General features: G+C 42.6%; 3 protein-coding genes across 4 annotated transcripts in view; 2 read left to right on the top strand and 1 right to left on the bottom strand.

Moving 5' to 3' along the window:
• Positions 1–1,654: 1,654 nt before the first annotated feature.
• Positions 1,655–6,061, top strand: LOC147239472 (uncharacterized). Its single transcript, XM_086195424.1, has 3 exons — positions 1,655–1,846; positions 1,939–2,088; positions 5,500–6,061. Exons 1-3 carry the CDS (start codon positions 1,666–1,668, stop codon positions 5,736–5,738), a joined length of 570 nt encoding a protein of 189 aa, XP_086051550.1. The 5' UTR covers positions 1,655–1,665; the 3' UTR covers positions 5,739–6,061.
• Positions 6,062–7,979: 1,918 nt separating this feature from the next.
• On the top strand, positions 7,980–21,289 carry LOC147239473 (vesicular glutamate transporter 1-like). Its single transcript, XM_086195568.1, has 13 exons — positions 7,980–8,480; positions 13,269–13,521; positions 13,802–13,920; positions 14,025–14,139; positions 14,251–14,338; positions 14,775–14,861; positions 15,798–15,934; positions 16,472–16,621; positions 18,081–18,213; positions 18,748–18,858; positions 18,978–19,105; positions 19,389–19,458; positions 19,560–21,289. The coding sequence occupies exons 1-13, from the start codon at positions 8,419–8,421 to the stop codon at positions 19,844–19,846; spliced, it is 1,740 nt and encodes a 579-aa protein (XP_086051694.1). The 5' UTR covers positions 7,980–8,418; the 3' UTR covers positions 19,847–21,289.
• A 362-nt stretch (positions 21,290–21,651) lies between these two features.
• The window catches only part of LOC147239474 (uncharacterized), a 6,057-nt gene continuing 4,076 nt past the window's right edge, over positions 21,652–23,632 (bottom strand). Inside the window, exons 7-8 of one of the 2 annotated variants that reach the window (XM_086195414.1) lie at positions 22,970–23,077; positions 21,652–22,889 (exon numbers count right to left, since the gene is read on the bottom strand). In XM_086195414.1, the coding sequence (XP_086051540.1) occupies positions 22,612–22,889; positions 22,970–23,077 (386 nt within the window). In that variant the 3' untranslated portion in view covers positions 21,652–22,611. The remainder of the gene's footprint in view (positions 22,890–22,969; positions 23,078–23,632) is intronic. The other variant, XM_086195413.1, reaches the window with a different exon arrangement.

The raw sequence follows: 23,632 nt of genomic DNA on the forward strand, positions 1-23,632 counted from the left end.
GGTGCAGATAATAAAGTGTTCTACTTGGTGAACTTTGATAGTGCAGGTTGCATTGGAGAACCTTCCTGTCTGGGAGTGTTTTGAAGGTCACTCCTGCTCTGATAGAGGGAAGATTTTGTGTGCGTGCGTGAGCGAGAGTGAATGAGTGGGCTGAGACATGACGTCAAGGCCATCTCTCTAACTACAGCTTTCAAAACACTATTTTGACTGCTAGACACAATAGACACTCCATTCCTCAACAGTTAGTGTCCTTGTAGGGCAAAACTAACCACGCTGAGTGAGAAGTGTTCAGGCAGCATTGATGTCAATCTCACTGTATTTTCAAGTGTTAAAAAAAGCTCTTGGCTCCACATGTTCTGCTTTTCAGTGTGTGAAGAGGAGGTGAAGTACGAATCACTATTCAGACACTTGTTACTTTTTCCACATTTGATTGTGTTGTAAATTTCCATAATTGTTTTTTTCCCCATTCATGCATTCACCATACCTCACTTTAATATATTTGCTAACAATTATATGCCTGATTGTGCTTCATTACAGGCTATTTAGTGTTGTTTAAGGAGAAAATACATTTACCCATTAAAACAATTTACAACAAAAGTGAATTTGTTTTCAATACTCTGTACAATTTAATTTTTTAGGGATATTTGAGATATCATTTATTAGGATATTTGGGTTATCATTTGTAAATTGTTGAATAAACAAATTTCACGATAAAATGGCCTTTGAGCTTTTTTTGGGGGTTTGTTTTTGATTTACAGAATCACATGCTATTATTTTGAATATTTAAAAAAAAACGAAATAATTGTTCACTGAATGTTTTTTTAAATTTATTTATATATGTATTTGCATTATGAATGGATTTAATATCACCTGGAATTATAAAATAGAATGTGAGATGAGAGCAGTACATTTCAATGCCAGTAGGGGGCTCTGTTGCTCTTGTCAGAGAAACAACAGTTTGTAGAAGCTTTTAAGAAAGATAAAATCCTGTTAATTAGACCTTTATAGAAATCCTTAAAGGTTTAATTAAGTTTATCATCTCTATAGTAGATATCCCGATTGTTTTTTTTTTTTTTAAAGAACATGATTATAAAGTATCTGCTTTAATCTTTAATAGTAAAGTAAATGCTCAAGTCATTGACAGTTCTTTCTTGCATAGATCTATTTTTCATTTGTTAAGACTCCGACGTTGTCTGGGTGAGCTTCTCTCTGTAGCTGCACGGTGGAGGACTCTTCACCAGTGTCCCCTTGGAAATGATGGCGTCGGGGGAGTTCAGTTGTCTTGGCTGCAGTCTCTCTTCAGTCAGCCAGAGAGGTTTCCGGGACAGGACCAACACCCATCACAGAGACTCTCCGCGCTCCAAACACAGGTACTGACCACATCCATTCAAAATGTTTCTGAGATTAACAGTGAATGTGTGTGTATTGGGGGGTTTAGTTCATTTTATAGGTGTCTTGTAGAGCTGGACTGGGTTTTCTACAGCCAAGAGGAGAATTAGTAATACCAACAAGCGTATATACAAGAGTATCGAATCTTCTTGAGTGTAACTAACAGCTACTAATTAAGAGCTTTTAACACTAACTGTCAGCTTGGAGAAAAAGAGTGAGTCATAGATTTTACTTTCATAAATAGTTTTTCCTCATTTGTAGGTGCACCAGATTGTCATGGCGGCCTTGGCTGCTCTCTGCCTCCTGCTGGTGTTTCCTCTGAGCAGCACCCAGAGCACCTTGCAGTCCGAGCAGAAGAGCGACACCCATCAGGCCCCGGCAGCGCTCCCTGCACCAGCTCACCTGCAAGACCTGCTGAAGAAACAAGACAACACCCATTTAAACACAAAGCGGACCTGTCAGTAGCATTTAGATCAGTCTGTAAACACTGAAATGTTATATACTTAGAAGTTGAAGTCACTTTAACATCAAATGTTTGTTTCTGTGCAGTAGCCCATGTAGACAAAGATAACGCCAAAGTGGGACTTTTCATCGCAGCGGCTATAGGAACCTTCACACTGATGGCTGCAGTGTACTGCATCTACAACAAGTTCTACACCAAACAGCAGTACCTGCACACCCAGCTGGATGAAGACCAAGGTAGAGTATAAACCAGTTTCTATCTGGAGATTAATAATTATCATCATAGGAGGAGAAAGTCAAATTCATTTTCAAATGACTATTGAGTTTAAAGCTCTTAATGCAAGAAATGTATGGCTTGGACTCAAAGCTGTGTGAACTGCACTTTTTAGCAACTTGTTCTATCTTTAACATTCAAAAATACTCTCACCTGGACCTCAGTCTTCTTCTTCGTCTTTGTCGTTCTCCGCTTATCCGGGTTCCGGGTCGTGGGGGCAGCAGCCTCAGCATGGAAGCCCAGACTGTTCTCACCCTAGCCACTTTCACCAACTCTTCTAGGGGAATCCTGTAGTGTTCCCAGGCCAGCCAAGAGATCCTTCCAGCGTGTCCTGGGTTAACCCCGAGGCCTCCTCCCGGTCAGACATGCCTGGAATACCTCCCGAGGGAGGCATCCAGGAGGCATCCTCACCAGATGCCCCAACCACCTCAACTGGTTCCCCTCGACATGGAGGAGCAGAGGATCTACTCTGAGTCCCTTCCAAATGACCGGGCTTCTCACCCTGTCTCCAAGGGAGAGCCCAGCCACCCAGTGGAGGAAACTCATTTCGGGCGCTTGTATTTGTGGTCTTATTCTTTCAGTCATTACCCAAAGCTCGTGACCATAGGTGAGGGTTGGAACGTAGATTGACCGATAAATTGAGAGCTTTGCCTTTTGGCTAAGCTCCCTCTTTACCACAACGGACCGGCTTAGCACCCACATTACTGCGGACACCGCCCCAATCCGCCTGTCAATCTCCTGCTCCATTCTGCCCTCACTCGTGAACAAGATCCCAAGATACTTAAACCCATCCACCTGAGGTAGGACCTCCCCCATGACCTGGAGTGGGCAGGCCACCCTTTTCCGGCTGAGGACCATGGCCACGGACTTGGAGGTGCTGATTCTCATTCCTGGCGCTTCATATTCAGCTGCGAACTACCCCAGCAAGAGCTGGAGGTTTGTGGCTTGATGGAGCTAAGAGGACCATGTTATCCACAAAAAGCAGAGACGACATCCTCCCGCCACCAAACTTGACCCCCTCCATCACCCAGCTGTGCCTAGAAATTCTGTCCATAAAAGTTATGAACAGAACGGGTGACAAAGGGCAGCCTTGGCGGAGTCCAACCCTCACTGGGAACAAGTCCAACTTACTGCCTGCAATGCAAACCAGACTCTCACTCCTCCGGTAGAGAGACTGAAAGGCCCTTTGTAAGGGGCCATCCACCCCATACTCCTGGAGCACCCCCCACAGGGTGCTCCTGGGAACACGGTCATAAGCCTTCCTCAAGTCCACAAAGCACATGTGGACTGTTTGGGCAAACTCCCATGCCCCATCCACCCTCGGAGCTCTGCCACCGCGGAGTTGATATTGGACAAACAACACCCATCCCTCCCCAAGTACTCCCCCAAACAGTGTGGGCAAGTTGCCACGCCCTGTTTTTGCCTCAGGAGACCCACAGACCAACTACGCCCTGTAGGCCATCTTCCTCAGCCTGACGGCTCCCCTCACCTCTGGTGTCCACTAGTGGGTTCGGGGATTACTGTCGCAACCGGCCCTAGCGGGCTTATGGCTGCAGCTCACAACAGTCTCCTTGACAATGGCAGAGTGAAACATGGTCCATTTTACAGAACAGAACAGAACAGAGTGGCGTCTTCCCCTGCCATCTTATCCAACTCACCACCAGATGGTTATCAGTTGACAGCTCAGCTCCTCTCTTCACCTTTGTCCAGAAAATATGGCTGCAGGTCAGATAATACGACTATAAAATTGATCATAGACCTATGACCTAGGATGTCCAATAACTGCACACCACTCAGGTTCAGGTCAGGCCTGCCGTTCCTCCCAGTCCCCGTCCTCCAGGTCACGGTGTCATTGTCCACGTTAGCATTGAAGTCCCCCAGTAGGACAATGGAGTCCCCACTCGGGGCGCCATCAAGCACTCTTCCCAGGGACTCCAAAAAGGGTGGTTACTCTGAACTGCTGTTCAGTCGCATAAGCGCAGACAACAGTCAGGACCCATTCCCCGACCAGAAGGTGCAGGAAAGCAACCCTTTCGTCCATCTGGGTAAACCCCAACGTACAGCCAGAGAGTCTGGGGGCTATCAAAAAGTCCACCCTGGCCCTCCACCTCTCATCTGGAGGGACTCCAGTGAAGGAGAGAGCCCAGCCCTACCCAAGGACTTGGGTACCGGACAAGGTGAAGCCAACTATATCTAGCCGGTAACACTCAACCTCTTCCACCAGCTCTGGCTCCTTCCCTGCCAGAGAGGTGATATTCCATGTCCCAAAAGCCAGCTTCCATGTCTGGGGATCAGACAGCCAAGGCCCCGGCTTTGGTCTGCTGCCCAAACCACACTGCATCGGATCCTTTTGGTTCCCCCGTAATGGGTCCAAGTCCATGTAACCTGTTCAGGCTGGGCCCAGCCGGATCCCATGGGCTCAGGCTCGACCACCAGGCGCTCACCCACGGGCCCCAACCCTGTGCCTGGCTCCAGGGCAGGGCCCCGGTAACCCTCCAGGCGAGGTACACCGACTCCTTGATTTCCTTCCCATGAAGGGTCTTTTGAACCGTTCTTTGTCTGGCCCTTCGCCCAGGACCAGCCTGCCTTGGGTGACCCTACCAGGGGCAAAATGCCCCTGACAGCATAGTTCCTAGGGTCCTTAGGGCACTCAAACTCCTCCACCACAATAAGGTGACAGTTCCAGGAGGAGGAACTCCCTCTGATCTCCAAATACTACAGGATTTACCTTAAAGAAGACATGATACCATAATCAGGGGTGAATGTTGTGCCTGCTGGGGACACAAAAAAAAACCCAACCTCCCAGGGGACCCTTTCAACCAGCGTTAATCCGTATTTATGTTGTAAATAATGTGACAAAAATGTACAAATTCAGTGCTTTTTTCGCAGTATAAGTAAAAAATATGAAAAACTTTGTAAAGAGAGATAGACTGTTATCGAAGTATGTTTACCTCACCTATCTCTTAATATCTTAATCTTTGTTTTGGTTATTTTAAGATTTATCTTTGTATTTTAATCTTAACTTTAATAATTTAGTCTTTTACACAATGAGCCATGCAGCCTGAAATACAACCCTCTTCCTGTGCAAAACTCATCTGATCTTCAGTCTCTTTGGTCTCCTGACTGTCATTTCTTGTATAAAGCTTTAAGGATGGATTCAACATTGTGCAACATATAACACCAACTCTCAGGGAAGTTTTGACTATCACTGCCTGCTGTTAACATTAATTATACAGCAAATGTTAAATATAGATTCAGAAAAGCTACTAATTATAGATTTGAAGTGAAGCTTAATAGCGTCTCATCTTGTGAGCTAATTTTAGTCTCAAATTTACCGGAAGCCTCTACAGTCTTTGTTGCATCTTCGTTTGCAGATTTAACCTCAGACCCAATGGGCCCCCCCCCTGTGTTTTTCCACGCTTCATCAGTCGGCTCCAGTACAATTGAGGTTCAACGAGTCGGCTACGGCTCGCTCTCGGACACACCATCCATCATCTCTGTCCCACCCAGTCTGTCCCCTCCTCCCTCCGCCATGCCGTTTCCTCCCCTCTTCCTCTCCTCTTCCTCTCTCAGGACTATATCAGTTAAAGATCTGGAGAAGAGTTGTATCTGACGTTGAAGGATGAGCAGCGGCACACGTAGAAGGATTTTCCGATTTATCAGAACACATTACTCTTTTCCGCAAACACCAGTTTCAATTGTAACCTCTCTCACCTGAACGAGAGAAAGCAGAAAAAAATGAAGCTATTTTATTTTCCAGCAACATTTGAAGGTAGATTTACAACAGTCTTTTCATCTCACCGCTCTGATCTGTTAGCAGAAGTACTGAAGTGTAGCCAGTAAATGTACCCACAAATGTTGACGTGTTTGAACTCTCAGTACTTTGTACCGTATGTGTATGTATCTGATCGTCATTCTTTGAGCAGTGCCAGATAATAAACTTCCCTCGAAAAAGTTATCTCGCTCATTTTACATTTCATTATCAAAGACAGCATCCACATGTTAAAAATGTAGACAATGACATCATCCACGGGGGGAGTTACTTCAAGGGAGTACTGGGCTTGTTAGGGGCTAGTCAGGGTTGCAAGAAATTGATTTCCAGTTCAACACCCACCCAAAAAGCATTCTGCTGCAAAAACAATGTATTGATAATAGGGCCTGTACAAGAATTAACACTGACCAGGATGTAAATTATGTTCCTACCCAATTTTATTCAGTTAAATGAGATTGAATGTTGGTCAATGCTCAGCCCGTGGATTTGGAAAAGGTGGCAATCAATTTAAAATTGTTTTTAAAAAGTGCTTTGGCAAAAAAATAAAGAAAATTTTGTAGGGTAACTTGAGTGGCCAATCAGATATGAAGGAAGGCCACTGCTACACTGGACCTCCTGTAGCTCCGCCTCTGACGCTGATTCAAGCAGCCATAAATCAACTGATATTCAATGAAATGACTTACAGCAAAGGTGGTGCAGTGGTCAGCACTGTCACCTCACAGCAAGAAGGTTCCGGGTTCAACCCCCGGCTCGGGCATGGGATCTTTCAGTGTGGAGTCTGCATGTTCTCCTTGTGCCTGCGTGGGTTCTCTCTGGTACTCCAGCTTCCTCCCACAGTCCAAAGACATCAAGAGGGGACCAGGCTGATTAACAGGATAAGCAGTAGAAAATGGATGGATGAATAGACTTTCAGCAATTAAGATGACATCTGACCAAAGGCAGTGGTAACTAGTTACTAGTGATTAAATTGATCAAGGGTGAAAGACAGTGAAGATTTCTTTGTCTCCATGGAACTAAGGGAGAATAAATGACAATAAATACAGAAAACACAAACCCCAAAAAATTGCTATTGCAATAGTTATCGGTCAAACTATTAACAAAAGTGATCGTGTGTTATTAATCATAGAACTGCCAACATAATCCGTTATTAGGATGAAAATCAGCTCATCAAGAGTCATAGAAGAAAAGACTTTGGAATCTCAGTGATATGTCAATGTAACCAGAGACAGAACATTAAAGTGGGTTTCTACAGTTTCTCGTAGTTTTCCCGTGTGTGACATGGATACTCAAAAAGATCCCACGCTGTTCTCAGGGGTCAAAAGCTCATCTAAAGATCTTTTCATAAACTCAGCTGTTTTATTGCTGGCTCTTTTTCTTTAATTTAGCTTAAGTCCAGACTCAGTTACACCATGATAGGACCCCGAGGATATAAAACGTTAGGAATGTCAGCTCATTAAAGCTCCAAGACAATATTGCCATTTCAGGTATGATTGGCTTCACCAGCAGTATAAATACTGTGACCCCCTGATCAGCACTTCATTGCCTTTCACTCAGTCAGGCCAAACCTTCCAGTATTTTTCCATGTATCCCAAAGGTTCCATCTGATTCATTCTAAATCCTTCATCAATTACAGGATAACGCAGCTGCTATATTATTGAGGCCCGCGGCTTCATACGTCACAGGTTCCGACCGGTGAACTCAAGGTATGAAGCAGCTTCTTAATTGACGATGGTGTGACGCACGACGCAGCATTTATAGTAAAACAACAGATTTTTTTCTTAAACTCATATATTCTTAATTGCTCTTCCGTGGTCCTTGTGTAAATGATCTCTTCTTATAGTGCGTCAATGATTCGAGTCCTTTATCCAGAGCCACCCCCGCTCGGAGCGACCTGCCCCTCCCGTCTTCCAAATACCTGGGAACTTTGTTAATATGCTTCCATCGTTTATTCCCTCCATTCATGGCGTGTGTGGTCTAAGAATAGCGGCTGCTTGAAGAGTTGGTGCTTAAAAAAAAAAAAGAACGAGCTGCGGGGAAGGAAGTGACATGCTACGGTCCACTCACACTACACACCCTGGGAGAGAGATTAGTGCGCAGCCAGCAGTAATCTGGCTTCAGGACCACGGCCAGAGACACCGAGTGGCCATGAATCCCGTCGAAAGTTTCCTCCAGCGGGCTCTGAACCTTACCGAACACCCAGGAATGCAAATAAGTTCTTCTGGACGTTAAGGACTCGTAAACAAGTGGGACTGACGATGTTTGTTCGCTTGATTTTTATATGAAAATATTTGAAGTCTGAGGACTCGCTTCTTACATCCTCTCGAGGACAGGAAACGGAAGGTCATAAAGACTCTGGACAGCAAGCTAACTTTTTATTTATTTATTTTTTATGATTATTATTATTATTTTAATTTTTATGTGTGAGTGAAGAAGACGAGGCGGGGGCAGCAGAGGAGAAAGCTGTGCGCTCAGTCGGGAGCGCGCAAAGACTGTGCGTTGGTCGGATCCTGGAGTGGTGAGGATGGAGATCCGGCCGGACAGGTTTAAGGCCGTAGCAGCCAAGACTCTCGGGAAAATCTACGGGTATGTAGCTTAAAATCCCTTACAAGAAGCAGAAGATGTTGAAAAGACTAAAAGTATAATTGCCCTTTGAAGACGATGAGCAGGAGCCACGGATTAGAGTGGGGTTAGGTTGGGTGGCCCGGAGCAACATCTGTCTCTCCTTCGGCTACACTTGTATACATCATTTATCACTTTATGTGACTGCAGTCATATCATAGAGGATAACAAAGTTGCTGAGCCTTTAAAATGAAGCTACCGAGATATTGTGGAGCAACTAAATGGCGTTGAGTTTCACCTGGTGGCCAGATTGTTCTATCAGTAAAATGAGGCGTTGGATCGATAGCTGGATTAATTTCCCCTCAGCAATGTTGCCACACTGTCACATTGCTGTTCCCTTGTTTGAGTCTCACACAGCTTTTTAACTGATCGAGCTGTATCTTAAAACATAAAACGGGTATTTGCTCTGTCACATTATCGAGTGGTACTTTTTTTCCAGAGTAAGAAATTGGAAGCTATCAACAGAACTTGGATTGAGGAAATATTTGACAGGAACTCCTGTCCCTACTACTACCAGTAGTAGTACTACTACACCCCGGTCAGTGGTGCACAACATCTCCCTGTAGGGAAAAAGTGTGTGTGCTAGTCAGAGAGACTGACCAGTGATGATAACTGAACACAACAAGGTATTGATGGACACCTTTTCTTTCTCTTGGGATTTGATGTAGCGTCTAAACACTTAAATCCTCTCCAGAAATAGCCTCCCCTCGTCCAAGCTGTCGGGCCACGTAAATCCCTGCAGGCCGTACACCTTGGCCACCTATCGCTCTCTCTCTCTCTCTCTATCCCCCCACCCCCCACCCACCCCCTCTGGGGCAACTCACTGGCAGGATTAGGCCACTCGAGAGCCATCAGTAGCCCATAAGCTTTCATTTCCGTGGAAGTCCCTTGGTGCCTTGGTGCCTTGCTTCCGTGCGTAACGCACACCGAGCTGTTCTTCGGCTTTGACTTCTGCACGCAACCGGAGAAGGACAGAGAGCTGACCATTATTTATAGTTGCAGCTTTGTCAAATAGTTTATATCATCTATTTTCCCCACACTGATGTAAGCTTATGGCAAACCAACTGACCGTGCCTTTCAATATGAGAGCAAACAAAAGTTGATTTCTCATATTTGGTTTATTCACAAGAGCCCTTATATTCTTAAACCTTTTTAGCCCTCAATTCAGTCTTATAGAGAGGAAGCAAATCTTTTTATAACTCCTGCGTCTATTGTGTTTTTCTTGTACTTGTCAATCATCCAGAGTTGCAAAGACTTCTACAAGAGACGCACAATAGTTGTCAAGAACGAGGAGTTACAAATAGCCATCAGGCTTCTCTTCCTGTCTGTAAGACTACATCGAGTGTTTGAGAAGCAATTTGTGCATAAAAACATTTCAGGAATGGGGCCTCATATTCCTGCGCTGATCCTCTACATGTGGTTGGAGAGCTGCTCCACAGCTCATATTCTTAGATGGAGTTCATAGGTCCTGCCTGCTGGTGTCTTGATGATCCTCGTATCCTCGCAAACAATCTACACCAGTTATTTGACTTACCCTTATCCAATCAATGATTCCAAGCTGTTCACTCAACTCTGAGGTGAGCCGCTGAACTGCCCTGCCATTTGTCCTTGATGTGGAGAAATGAAACTCAGGAGATTCATTCTTCTAACGTATCCGTTTGAATTCAAAACATGTGGGTCGTACTGCTTCAGACTTTTCCTCATACAGGGATGGGAGCAGGTCAGCTAGTGTTGAAGGATCACAACGGATTGTCTTTAATTCAGTCAGTCATGTAAAGTCACAGCTAGATACAGTATGGGGGGGGGGGAGTATAGCGCACTGGGAAATAAAATGGTGTTACAGATGAAGAAGATGATGTGAAGAGTATGTAAGACCATGTTTGAGTCAGGGTAGATGAAGGGAAGAGACTTGGTTTAAAGATGAAACAAGTGAAGAAGGAAGGAGAGAGAACAGCCCAGCCTGATAAAAATAGTTTGAGAGCCAGAGATATTAATAATTCAAAACATTAATACTTGATCAGTGTCAAGGACTGTTAGAATCCGGTGGAGACGACGTGTTTTAGATTTGAGTTGCAAAGTGATTCTTTGAGCAGCCACATGAGAACATCCTTTGACACCTGCTGAGCAGGATGTTGAAGAATAAGCCGGAACGGACGGAGAAGAGTTGGGCAGCAAGCTTTGGTCATCAGTGTGTGATGCTCTCTTCCTGACGTTTCACACAGATGTTAGACATTGACTCCTTTTTTGTGGTGGCGGGTATGGATATTGATCAGTTTCTATTATTAAAAAAAAAGGATGTAAGAATCTAATAACCATTTTTTTCAATGGTTGCAAAGGCATAGTCCATCTGTGCGTGCGTGCGTGCGTGCGTGCGTGCGTGCGTGCGTGCGTGCGTGCGTGCGTGCGTGTGTGTGTGTGTGTGTGTGCTTTTACTCACATCCTCCTCTTCAATTTAGGAAGAGAGATTGCCGCTGTAAGTTTAATTATAGTTTATTTCATGAGTAATATTTTAATCCTTTACATCAGGCTGAAAAAAATATGTGTGTCTATGTGTGTGTTCGGTGTGTTCAATTGCTGTCAGAAACACTACATTACTGAAATATGAAACATTATTATTCAAGCCTGATTTACAACAATAGCAAAAGACAATAGATCAATATCATTGTCCACGTCTACGCTCAACTTCCGCAGAGATCCTGGGTTGTTTGGGATGCTTCCTCCTTCTCCTCCTTCTCCTCCTCTTCCTCATCTTCTTCCTCGTCCTCCTCAATGCCAACTATGTTGTGAGGCAGCAGGATTTAGCTGATCAAAGCTCAGCCACGTGGTATTTATATTAGTTCTATCCTCACTCATTACATATTGTAAGATTACGATTACACCGCAGTATCATACATCAATTTGGTTCATTTCTAGCTCAGGATCCCATTTGATCAATTCACCAATCCTCCATTTTTTTGAATGTGGATGATAAAATCCTTTGCAAGGCAGCCTGAATCTGTTGTCTCTGGTTTGATAATGGCTGAACAATCTGGTTAATTAGAGGTACGAGTTGAAGTACTGACAAATAGGTATAACCCTCACGAAGATTATTTACTTGTGACTTCAGAATGCAGAAAGAGGCAGCCATGTATATTTAGCTTGAAGCTAACTAACGGTAACCATCTTGACTCCTGACCAACTACTAACACTAGAAATGCTCAAAGGCATTGCAACACTTTGATTTGAGCTGAAAAAACAAACTGTAACATTTTGCTTTACGCCAATTCAGGGCGCAGCTCTCAGGAGGACTGCGGGGGTTAATCGTCACAAGATGAGGACTGGATGTTAGCGTGGTGCTTTGGATGCTAGGAAGAGTTACTAAGGTCAGACTTGGCGTGCACATTACTGGCTCCTCCAGGAAGTGCAAAGTCAAATTTAAAGATGAAAGAGCCCCTGAGACACAGAGATGTCTTGGATGCTTTGTGACATTATTTGGATATTGGAGATCAGACAGAGATTAAGGATCATCATTTGAGCATGATTTGATTTTGTTTCCCCATCACAACCTCTAAATACACCCTGATGTGTGATATACGAGGTGCTCTAGTCTCACATCTGACCTGGGAACTCAGCATTGCACCTGTCATGTTTAATAGATGATCCGCTACCTTTGGATACATATTTGATGGCTGTTAGTCTGGAGGTCACGGCCTCCTGGGGTCTCTCAGCGTGGGTGAACCACAATGAGACGAGTTTCTTTAACACAGTTGACAGCCAGCTCTGTTAGGACATGCCTGCAATACCAAACAAAATCCCAATAAAAAAAGCCTTGAGTAGACAGTCAAGGTTGTGTCGGTAAGGTCCAGTGGAGGTAGGCTGACAGATTGTCTTGTTAAGGTGCTGGAGTTGTTCCCTGGGTAAGATTGCTGACTGAGTTATTGGAAATCTGCATCGTCCAGGACCGTTCTGCATGTGGATATTATTTTCAGGGTGCAATAACTTACATTTTATTCATTTTCTATCAGCGATTCTCTGTCTTTTACACACTTGAGTAGCTGACATGAGTCAAAATCGCAAAGTATCTCTAAAATGTTGCATTAGAGAGCATCTCTGAGGTGAAATAACCAGATCATTAATTGGTATTCAACATCGCAGTGAATGATGTTCTTCAGACAGCCGGATCAGGAAAAAAAAAAAATGCCGGACAAGAATTACGGAAATTTGATGAAATGAAATATTATAAGATCTTATGTTTGGCACATATATAAATAAATGTCTATTACATTTCCAAGCCCTTGCCAGATGCGTTTGGCGATCACTGCCACCAAACTTTAACACTCCATGCTCTTATTGCAGTAACAGCTCACACCTACAGGGTTCTCCCTCCTCAACATCTGCAAAATCCAGCCATTCCTCACTAAGGAAGCAGCTCAAGCTCTGGTCCAGACACTTGTAATCTCCTGCTTGGACTAGAGTAATGCTCTTTAGACTGCGCTACACGTTCAGAATGCTGTCTGGTCAACCATCATTAACTCTTGCATGTCACTCGCCTCTTCCCACTGGCTTCCCATCTCTGTGTGAATACAATTCAAGACCACAGTACTGTACATCAGTCTGCACCCCTCTAAACACACATCTGTTCAGACTATATCTGAATCCTATTCTTTCCTCTATTACTTCTAAACAAAACAAAACAAAAGACTCCCTTTCAGTCCTCTCTAAGGTCTCTACCAACGAGCAGCATACTCACCTCTGGCTTTTCCTCCATCACAGAGCTCTTGAGAAGAAGCAGGAGAATGGCGAGACCATCGAGCTGTCAGCGGAGGGTCGGCCGGAGATGGTGGAGGAGAAGGAGATGCCTGTGGTGGACTGTACGTGCTTTGGCCTGCCCAGGCGCTACATCATAGCCATCCTCTCAGGCATTGGCTTCTGCATCTCCTTTGGCATTCGATGTAACCTGGGCGTGGCCATCGTCAGCATGGTGAACAGCCACACCATCTTCAGAGACAACAAGGAGGTCATAGTGGTGAGTGATGGTGGAGACTGTTCTTTAGACCGTGTCTGGTCCATAAAGTCTATAAAAATGTTTAAAGGGTTAAGTATTTATTATGTTAATGCAACATTTTGATAGCAGGTCTGCCAGGATTTGCAGGATCAGTTATGAGTTAAAAAACTAATGTGATGTGAGAAAACACGAGTGGTCAATGGGTGTTTTTGGCCACAGTGAACCATTGAAGGATCGGTGGTGATTGAATGACACCTGTTAATCTCAGTGGTTTATGGATGTCCCCTGTGTGTCCTGACAGAAAGCTCAGTTCGACTGGGATCCAGAGACAGTGGGAATGATCCACGGCTCATTCTTCTGGGGTTACATAGTAACCCAGATCCCTGGAGGGTTCATCTGTCAAAAGTTTGCAGCAAACCGGTTTGTTCCTCCTGTATTTATTGTGTTTGCATCAATCACAACTTCTTTTTACAACTTCACACACTAATACCTCTTCCTTTCTCTACTCTTTCTTCTTCTTCCAGAGTGTTTGGCTTTGCAATTGTGGCCACGTCTTGCCTGAACATGCTGATCCCTTCTGCAGCTCGCATGCATTTTGGTTGTGTTATCATTGTCAGAGTGTTTCAAGGCCTTGTGGAGGTGCTTGCCTCTTGGTTTTTGGTTTTTGATACAAGGAATGGGATTTATATTAATGTTTTTAGACCATTTGTCACAAGTTAACTTCTTCCCCTCCCCTCTATCCCTCTCTAGGGGGTTTCATATCCAGCCTGTCATGGTATCTGGGCCAAATGGGCACCGCCTCTTGAAAGAAGTCGCCTGGCTACAACAGCCTTTTGTGGTGAATCTGTCAGAACTGTCCAGCTATTCTTACCTCTTCTTGTAACATGTTTACACATTGTTCATTGTATGTCTCTACATCCCATTTTGTATGAATGTAATATCTGAAGGAAATTCTCCTGATTTGGCGCAAATGTCCTCTGGGACTTAAGTATGACCTGATTTTGGAGGTCAAAAGTCACTGTCGTCTCCGCATGAACACAGAATCTCAGGAAGGCTTTGAGGAATTGACTTCAAATATACTACAATCATCCAATGGGATACAAAGATGACCTAAAAAAAAATGGTGGTCAAAGGTCAAGGTCACTGTGACGGGCAAACATTGCAGAGGCCCACAATCTTGATGCCATGATGTTTGTAGTTTAAAATAAGAGATGTTTGCTATGATTTCCTTGACATTCATTTGATTAAACTACAATATTCTTGATCTTATTCAGGGTCGTATGCCGGTGCCGTGATCGCCATGCCGTTAGCTGGAATTCTAGTTCAGTACTCAGGATGGTCATCAGTCTTCTACGTCTACGGTAAGACGTGTTTGCCAGTGAGGCGAAACATACCCAAATACCTGCTTTACAAACCATTTAGATATTTATTTAAACGTGTTTGAAATCCATAAAGCATGATTTTAGGACCTTGCTTCACTATAAAAGCAGAATGAGCCTCATTCATGAAATGTTTAGAAATCCTAACAGGACGGATGTAACTCTACTTTTCAGAAGGTAGCGTTCTTCTATCTCCTCAAGGCTGGGCTGTTGGCTACAGTTATTTTGACTTTGGAAATACTCAGGAGCAACAGCTTCTTTTGACCGGATCTCCTTTGTTTATAATTTTTTCCCACGATAACACCTTGTGTCACACACTACCTGGTCCCTATCAAAACAATCAAAGACTGGAACCATTGTCTCTACGCAAGAGGACATGAACGACCCACTGAAATCAATCCCAGATAATGAATAATAATTCATGAAGTTTGGTAAATAATGATAAGCATTTCACAGTGATAATCAAAACAAATAATTTTGGGGACTCAAACTGGAATAATGAAAAGTAATGACAGTATGCAAAGTAAGTAAGGATGACACCAAGAACAAACGTAACAGAACTTCATGAATGTGGCCAATTGTTCTTTTTCCCATGATACCAAGTAAGTCATGAGATGGTATGTAACAATTAGGAATATAATAATGCAGATTTCAGTGCAGAAACACGAGACTCATAACGGATTGATTGCAACAAAGTAAGTGAAGGACAAATACACATAAGAAAATAGTTATAAAAAAAACAGGACGAAAACTGCTAAGCCGTTAAGGGTTCCCGATAAATCAAAGTTTATGCTGAGGCAGCAAATTCATTCCGAGTCCGGTGGTGTAGTTGGTTCTTTTTGACCTTTCAAAGACATCTGACATATTCTTTTTGTCTTTTTCTCCCTTCCGTCTGTTTCTTTTCCTTCCTCCAAACAGGGACTTTTGGGATCATGTGGTACTGCTTTTGGATCTTGGTGTCTTATGAGAGTCCAGCGGCTCATCCCACCATCACTGATGAGGAGAGGAAATACATAGAAGAAAGCATTGGCGAGTCAGCGCAGCACGCAGTGACGGTCAGTAGTGTTTTCTCCAGACACAGATTGACCGTGTCGATGAGGAAACTTAATACTGTTCTTCTCTCAGGTAAAAATAGAAGGGATGCCAAGCAGCGGTTGTTTCTGATACATTTAAAATGTTCATGGGATCACGATGTCTGAAGGAGTGTAATCAAGCTAAGCCAAGAAAGTGAACCTGAGGTTAATTGAAGAGGTTGAGAGACAACCATGGGTTGCTAATAATTGCGTATAAAAATACGGTTTCAAAGCACCTCATGAGTTGTAAACTCTGCTAAATTGTGTCCATATCTGAAGATCTTTGTTTCAACCAGTAGTAAAACAGGGAGGAAAAATCTTGAAGCACTGAAGCACTTTTGCGCTTCCTATGGGTTTTTCCTTAAGTCTGAATTCTTGCTTGTGTTGTACGTCGCTTTGGACAAAAGCGTCTGCTAAATGAAATTGTAGAATTGTAGAAAAAAAAATTAAATAAATGACTGCACGTGTATAATTGTGAAGAGAGAAATTCACGACAAAATCTTCTCTTCTGTGTGTCAGAAATTCAACACGCCATGGAGGGCCTTCTTTTCATCCATGCCTGTCTATGCCATTATTGTTGCTAACTTCTGCCGAAGCTGGACTTTCTACTTGCTTCTCATCAGCCAGCCTGCGTACTTTGAGGAGGTGTTTGGGTTTGAGATTAGCAAGGTAAAAGCATAAGGGGCTTTGTAAATCTTGGGTGCGTGCCTATCAAATTTGATCTTTTTTGTTTTGTTTTTGCCATGTTTTGTTTTCCAATATCTATTATTTAAAACCTATTCATACACACATGTCAACTCTAACAGACTACCTATAGACATCTTGTACCTTTGATTGCAAAGTTATTGAAATAAATGTGAAAGTGTTATGAAACGATAGGTGCAATGTGTTTCGGTTTTTTGTTTATTCTACTATATATTGTAACATATTTCATACTCAGTTCATTATAATTTTAATTTTTGCTCACGTAATTGTTGTTTGTAGCATTAAAATATGATCAGATGAAGCCACTGGGAGCCCTTAGGGGCATTAAATGGATGCTTCACCCAAAAAAAGTGTATCTTGCTGTTCAAGTATTCACAAATAGGTGTCTTGAGCTTGCAAAAACATTTCATCTCCACTGTATCAGTTTTTTGTGACTTCAGAATGCAGAAAGAGTCAGCCATGTATATTTAGCTTGAAGCTAATGGAGACTGACCGCTAACTGCAAAACTGTCCAAAAAAAAAGTCCATTTAAAGATTTACAAGATTTTTGTATCCAACTGTATGCTAATTCATCGACAAACACTGAAGTCTGCTATAAAATCAAACAGATTAAAACATTTATAGTTTGGCGCAGCTGTGAAAGCGACAGTTGTTAGCTCTCAATGCTACAGTGGAGAGGTCCTGAATCAGAAGGGTAACTTTGTTCGTTTTCGACATTTAATCAAGGTGTTTTTGCATTACTGAGCATACAGCTGGATAAGGATGACATGGATTATACCCAACAATAAATTTGGGAGTTTTTTACCTGAGTTTTTTTTTGGACAGTTTTGCTGTCGTTAACTGTTGAGCTTCAAGCTAGATGTATATATGTAGGCGACTTTTTTTTTTCACTCTGGTATCACAAAGAAGTGATAGCGATGGGAAAAATGTCTTCCTGTGCCCAAAACACCTATTTGTGAGTCCTTGATTGGTACATACATCTTTTGGCTGAATTATTGCTTTAAGCGTACTGGAGAACAGCCTCTCACGTTTTGGTCTGGATCCCTCTATCCCTAAAACTGCTCCTGGGAGCACTGTACCTGAAATAGATGTTTCCATATGTAAAATGAATACTGATGCGGAAAAAAGCTTTCAGCTGCTCGCATCATTAGAGGCTGCAATTTGGTTGAAATAGGTGGGTTGGTTACCAAACCTCAGTTTAATGAAGAATACTGGCTCGGCTGACAGGTGATAGTTTAGAGTTGTGTCGATAAATAACCAAAATCCGATGCCTTCCAAACGTCTCCCACCAATGTCCTCTTGACGTATGTTATTGTCAACAAAACCCAACATCTGTCTCTGTGCAAACATCTGGACAGACCTATCGCTTCCTTTCATCATCCTCCTGATTTCAAATCTGCTTTACTCTTTCCCTTTCATCCAGGTGGGCATCGTTTCTGCCCTTCCCCATCTTGTCATGACCATTATTGTGCCGATTGGTGGCCAAATTGCCGACTATCTGCGCTCCAACCAAATAATGACCACCACTAATGTCAGGAAACTTATGAACTGTGGAGGTAAGCAAAAACCTAAATTAAAGGCAAATTACCGAGTGTAATTAAAAATGTAAACTGCGGTATACAAGAAACATAGCACATTTTTAGGTCATTTTCCACCATTGGGTTTGAATGAGTATATATGTAAAACCAGGTATAAAATGTGGTTGTGTAGCCTTTCTTCGGTATAATTGATTGGGTATAATGTCCTTGTATTTTTCAGAGAAACTGCACAGAAACTCATCAGTTAATTCTGGGGAAACTAGAATGTTAAGTCAGCTGTTGTGAGACATTTGCTGCATAGAAAGTAACAATGACTCATGGTGATGCAGAAGTGCCGCCTTTGTCAGCATTGGCTATTTTTGAACTACGAAGAGAAATCGATCATGTTGCAAATGGAGAAGCATAAAGTGGACGCATCGTCTTTCTTTGGGGGGGTGGGGTGGGGGGCGGGGCTGCTCAGTCAACAGCATTTTATGACAAGAAAGAAAAGAAGTTTACCAAAACCAGAGTGAACTTGTGGTGTACTTTCTCAACCTCTTCTCTCTGTGTCAGGATTTGGGATGGAGGCAACGCTGCTGCTGGTGGTGGGGTTCTCACACACGAAGGGTGTTGCCATTACCTTCCTGGTCCTGGCTGTGGGTTTCTCTGGCTTTGCCATTTCAGGTGAATCAACTCTTAAACCTTTTTATTATTTTTTTTTTTTATCGCAAATGTAATCAATGGCCTGTTCCTACGGAGACATGTCCATTCTATTGTGAGCCTTTGTCATTATTCATTTTTAGGTTTCAATGTCAACCACCTGGACATTGCGCCACGCTATGCGAGTATCCTCATGGGTATCTCCAACGGTGTGGGCACTTTGTCTGGTATGGTTTGCCCACTTATAGTTGGAGCCATGACAAAACACAAGGTGAGAATCAATGAAATTATAATGGAAAGAATGTAAACCTAGTCAGAGAAAATGTCAGGGGAAATGTTTGAGAAAAGACAACTGCTCTCCTTAAAAAGCTTATTAGGTATTTTAGGTTCCCATGTGATCAGAGTAAACGTGTCACATTTACAGGACACGTGCAACCGTGTCTCTTTTTTTGTTTGACGTGCCTAAACATCATCAGAATTTCAAATGGCTCAGAGGTAACAGGGAGATAAACCTGCTTTTAATCTCTTTGTTTCCTATCACATTTTTTTGACAGACACGGGAGGAGTGGCAGGGTGTATTTCTCATCGCCTCGCTCGTCCACTACGGCGGTGTTATATTCTACGGTGCGTAAATTCCGCTTGTCATTTTCTGGATCTTCTTTCGCTCGTCCTCCACCTGTCAAAGCGGAAAAATCCCTGATATCGTTCTGTCCTTATGTCCGCAGGTCTCTTTGCGTCTGGAGAGAAACAAGCCTGGGCTGAACCCGAGCAGCTGAGTGACGAGAAATGTGGCATCCTGGACGAGGATGAGCTTGCAAATGAGACAGAGGAGCTTTATCGCACAAGTGGCGGAGCCGGCTATGGAGCCATGAACCAGGGAGCTGATCCTAATGGAGGTGGGAGCGTAGGTGGAGGCTGGGTCTCAGATTGGGACAAAACAGAGGAGTACGTACAACCAGCCGGAACCAATAACTACCTTTACGGCGGAGAGGAGGATCGAGAGTTAACATAAAACCAACTCTTCTTCTGCACATTGACTTCAGTGTTTGACTTGATGGCACAAAGAACTCTGCCGTGGGCAGGATTTCAAATCAGATCGGATCAAGAAACTTTTTCAGCAAGTGTGACTGCTTTATCATAACTGAACTGCATTAAAAGAGACTGCCCAGTGGAGGTGAAGACATTAGTATATTTAAAACGAGTGTTTGTGTGTGATTGCCATCGTGTATTTTGTGTGACAGAAAGTCAAAGTAAGAGTGTTTTAGGACGATTCAGCCTCCCTGCTTCCTCTGGAGGAAGGCTGTTTTTAGGCCTGATGTGGCTCTCTGTAATGTTTATTCATTGTAATACCGTAGCGATTTCATTTTCTATGCCTCTCATTTCTACAAAATCACTCCAATCTTTAGCAACACGCCGGTGAAAAGCTGAATTTGTTTTGAAGACATCTCCGATTTCCAGTATTTCCAGGAATGTGTTCTTCCACTTCAGTTCAAATTAAACAAAATGTGACTCATTTACTCGATGCTACCTAATAACAATGTTAATTTTTGTCCTTAATGTGCACTATTTCACCACAAAAAAAAGCATGTTACTTGTGCCTATACAGCAAAAGGTTTTGCTCTGTAGTATTGGTTTATCAACTCAGAAATTAATTGAACACCTATGAATATTATTTGCGCAGCTTTCTGTTTGAGTCTAAATAGCATAGTTGGACATTTTTAGATTCAGCCTTTTGATTTCCTCATGCAAAACCATTTTATGTAATAGGCCTCTAACCTGCTGACAAGCTGGAGAATTAAAAATAGATCATGAAGAAATACGAGAAATATCAACATCAAATCAGGGTTGTTGTTTGTTTTTTTAGACTCATTTATTTCTGTTGTCTTCAAAGACCATCTGAATGTGTTCCGTGTAATATATGCTTATTTAATATAATCATTCCATTGTGTTTTGGCAATTAAACATGTCGTCTCTCAAGGCGAGCCAAGGCTGATTAGAAATGACTATGGATAAAGTGAAACGCTTACCCCTGGAGAGCTATGGGTGAGATTTAGTCCAGCAAAATGAAGACGTGTGATCGGTACAATCTAAAACATCAGTGGCACGAAACGGTTAATAACGGAGGAACAGTAATGACATTTCATTGTTCAAGAATTTAATTTTGTTAGTAAATGTTCTAATGTATCCATTTTATTCAAAAAAAAATAAAGGTTTAAGATCAAAAGAATATTCCCGTATTAGCGTATGGGATAATGATGCTGTGTCATTGATAGGTTAAACACTAAATGTTAGGGTTTTTACAGTTTTTGTCCTTTTTTTTTCAAAATGATCAGCAGTATCTGTTGCTTTCCCCTTCCTGGACTGTAAACTCAACTGTAAAGATTATTTACATGTTGAAAATATTATTGTATAATAAAACCTAGATGTGAAACTTCCTGTTAAATCATATAATAGCAATATTCTTATTTTATTTTGCTTTTTGTTCCCAACATTTAAAAAAATTTTTTTTTTTTAAGCTTCATGCATGATTCAGTTACTAGAATGTTTGGCTACTGTGGTTTCATATTGCCAATAATGCTGTTCTGCTCCCCAGGCAGCAAAATTGATCACTGGGTGTGCAAAAGGATGGAAATGAAGAAGACAAATAGATTTTGATGGCCCAAGAACAACGGAGTTATCAGTTTTCTTCACCCGGTAGGAAGCACCGGCACCCAGAGATTCACCCTCACTGTCCTGCTCGGGTCTCTGAAATCAATGAGATTAAGCTGCTTCCATTTGGCAGCCAGAGATGGAGCTGACAACTCATAATAGATATAAAAAAAATCTTTATTGTGATGTCATAGTTTTATATACAACAAAATGTATATTGCTTCAGTGCTACGTTCCTTGAAGTTCATTTAAATCTTTGATTGGAAAGCCATAGGTGTAATTACACAAAACTCGCTGGTTTACTCTGTTGCCTCAAATGCACAAAAAAAAACCCACAAAACCTTGTTGAGTTTCATCCGTTGAAAAAAATCTTATGATTTATAAAATGTCGGTGTTCATCATGTGTCAGAATACGTTTTGTGAGTCGGAATTTACAGTAACGAAAACATATCAAAATAGCTTTATTGATTTATTCATTGCGCATCGAAATACACCTCAGTTTCGAAATGTTTCGTGCTTGCAGGAACAATGAAGCAATACACCTGTAAATTCACTATTTAATCCTACGCCGTTTGACGTGGGGGGAGGGGGGTTGGCTTGCTTTGTTTTTAAATGTGCAGCAAAAGTATAATCTATGACATATTACATTTGATGTGTGAACTATAATGCCACATTATGAAAAAAAAAAGTTGCAAAGGCAAAACATTTTTACAGGCACTTTAGCATGTCCTCTGATTGCGTTTGTTTGCAGCCTTTTGTAATGAAGGTAGCAGGCTGTTAGTTGGGATTGAGCTCACAGCAGTGCTCTCTCTCTCCAGTGAGGGGCGCTCTATTGCCGTCACGTTCAGAGCCGTATATACAGGGAGTTCAGCCAACTCAAGTCATGGGCGCCACGTTTGCTACCAACGCCAGGTTCTACAACGTAACTTTACGGGGCAGATATGCTACGTTGCTATAAATCGCTTACTTTCACCATTAATCAGCCTATAAATGTCACTGTCAATGTCTATCGCCATTGAAAAGGCCCTCACTTAAATACATCATCATGTACTTAACTTAACTTTTTAATTGATTTGTGTTCAGTAGAAAGCTGAATTTATGAATCCCTGGCTTCTGTTATAATTCTCTCTATTCCTTTGCACCTCTCCCCTCCTCTGAAGGCTCCCCTGTCTCCTCTCTCAGCCCATGTCTCGCCACGTCGTCATATTCGCCCACCTTTTCCACCGTATGGTAAACCCCCTCGGTCATGAGGTCTCTCCTCAGCGGTTGATAGTTGCCCTCTTGCTTCTGCAGGCCTGTTGGTCCCGGTTGAAGCGTGTCATACTCATTCTCCCCACCACTCAACAGTGTCAGCGGCTGGTACGCCCTTTCGTCTTGCTTCAGTTCCACGTCACTGTAAATTGGTTCTAAAAAGAAGAACAGATATTTCATTAAAAATTGGCCCTGGGTGAACTCCCAAAGCCGAAGATAACAAATCGCTACTCACCTCTGCTGTTTCTCCTCCTCAGTTGCAGCCAGATAATTACAGCCACCGCACACAGAATCACCATCGTGATGACGAAGCCTATTACAATGGATTTGACCTTTGACTCATCTGAAAGAGACACAAACCATACAGACATGTGACAGGTCGTTTCCACCAGCAGGGCTGGTAAAGATCCACCGATCACCACTTTAAATTCTCACGTGTTCTGATGTGTAAGACAGGTTTTCCATTATTAAATGATCCAAGACGAAGACCAGATGAAACATCCTCATAACGTCATGGGATTATTTTTCAGATTATAAAGCTGTTTCTTGACTACAGATGTCCTCAAGGAGATTTTAATTTGTAAAACCTACTTACTTGTGCGTAGAATTTGGAGAGATCATCAGTGGATTGAAGCTAATATTCACAACTTGTTTCCTCCTGAATTAAGAACCACTCCATTTCCTTTAGCTTAGAATTGACCTTTCACAAAGAGAGCGTCCTCTTCCATTTTTTTTTTCACCTCCATATTTCTACTGGAGCCCAGATGGGACAAACCAATTACTTTGAGATGTTTTCTGTTTGCGTTTTTGCATTGAATTAGCAGCTTGAATTTGGTATTGTGTCTGCACCAGTTGGAAGAGGAAGAGGTTTGTGCCAACCGCATTTTGAAATTTATTT

Source organism: Aulostomus chinensis, chromosome 23, assembly GCF_037954235.1.
Source record: "Aulostomus chinensis isolate RoL2024-O1b breed Wild chromosome 23, RoL_Achi_v1.0, whole genome shotgun sequence".
NCBI classification, from domain to species: Eukaryota; Metazoa; Chordata; class Actinopteri; order Syngnathiformes; family Aulostomidae; genus Aulostomus; species Aulostomus chinensis.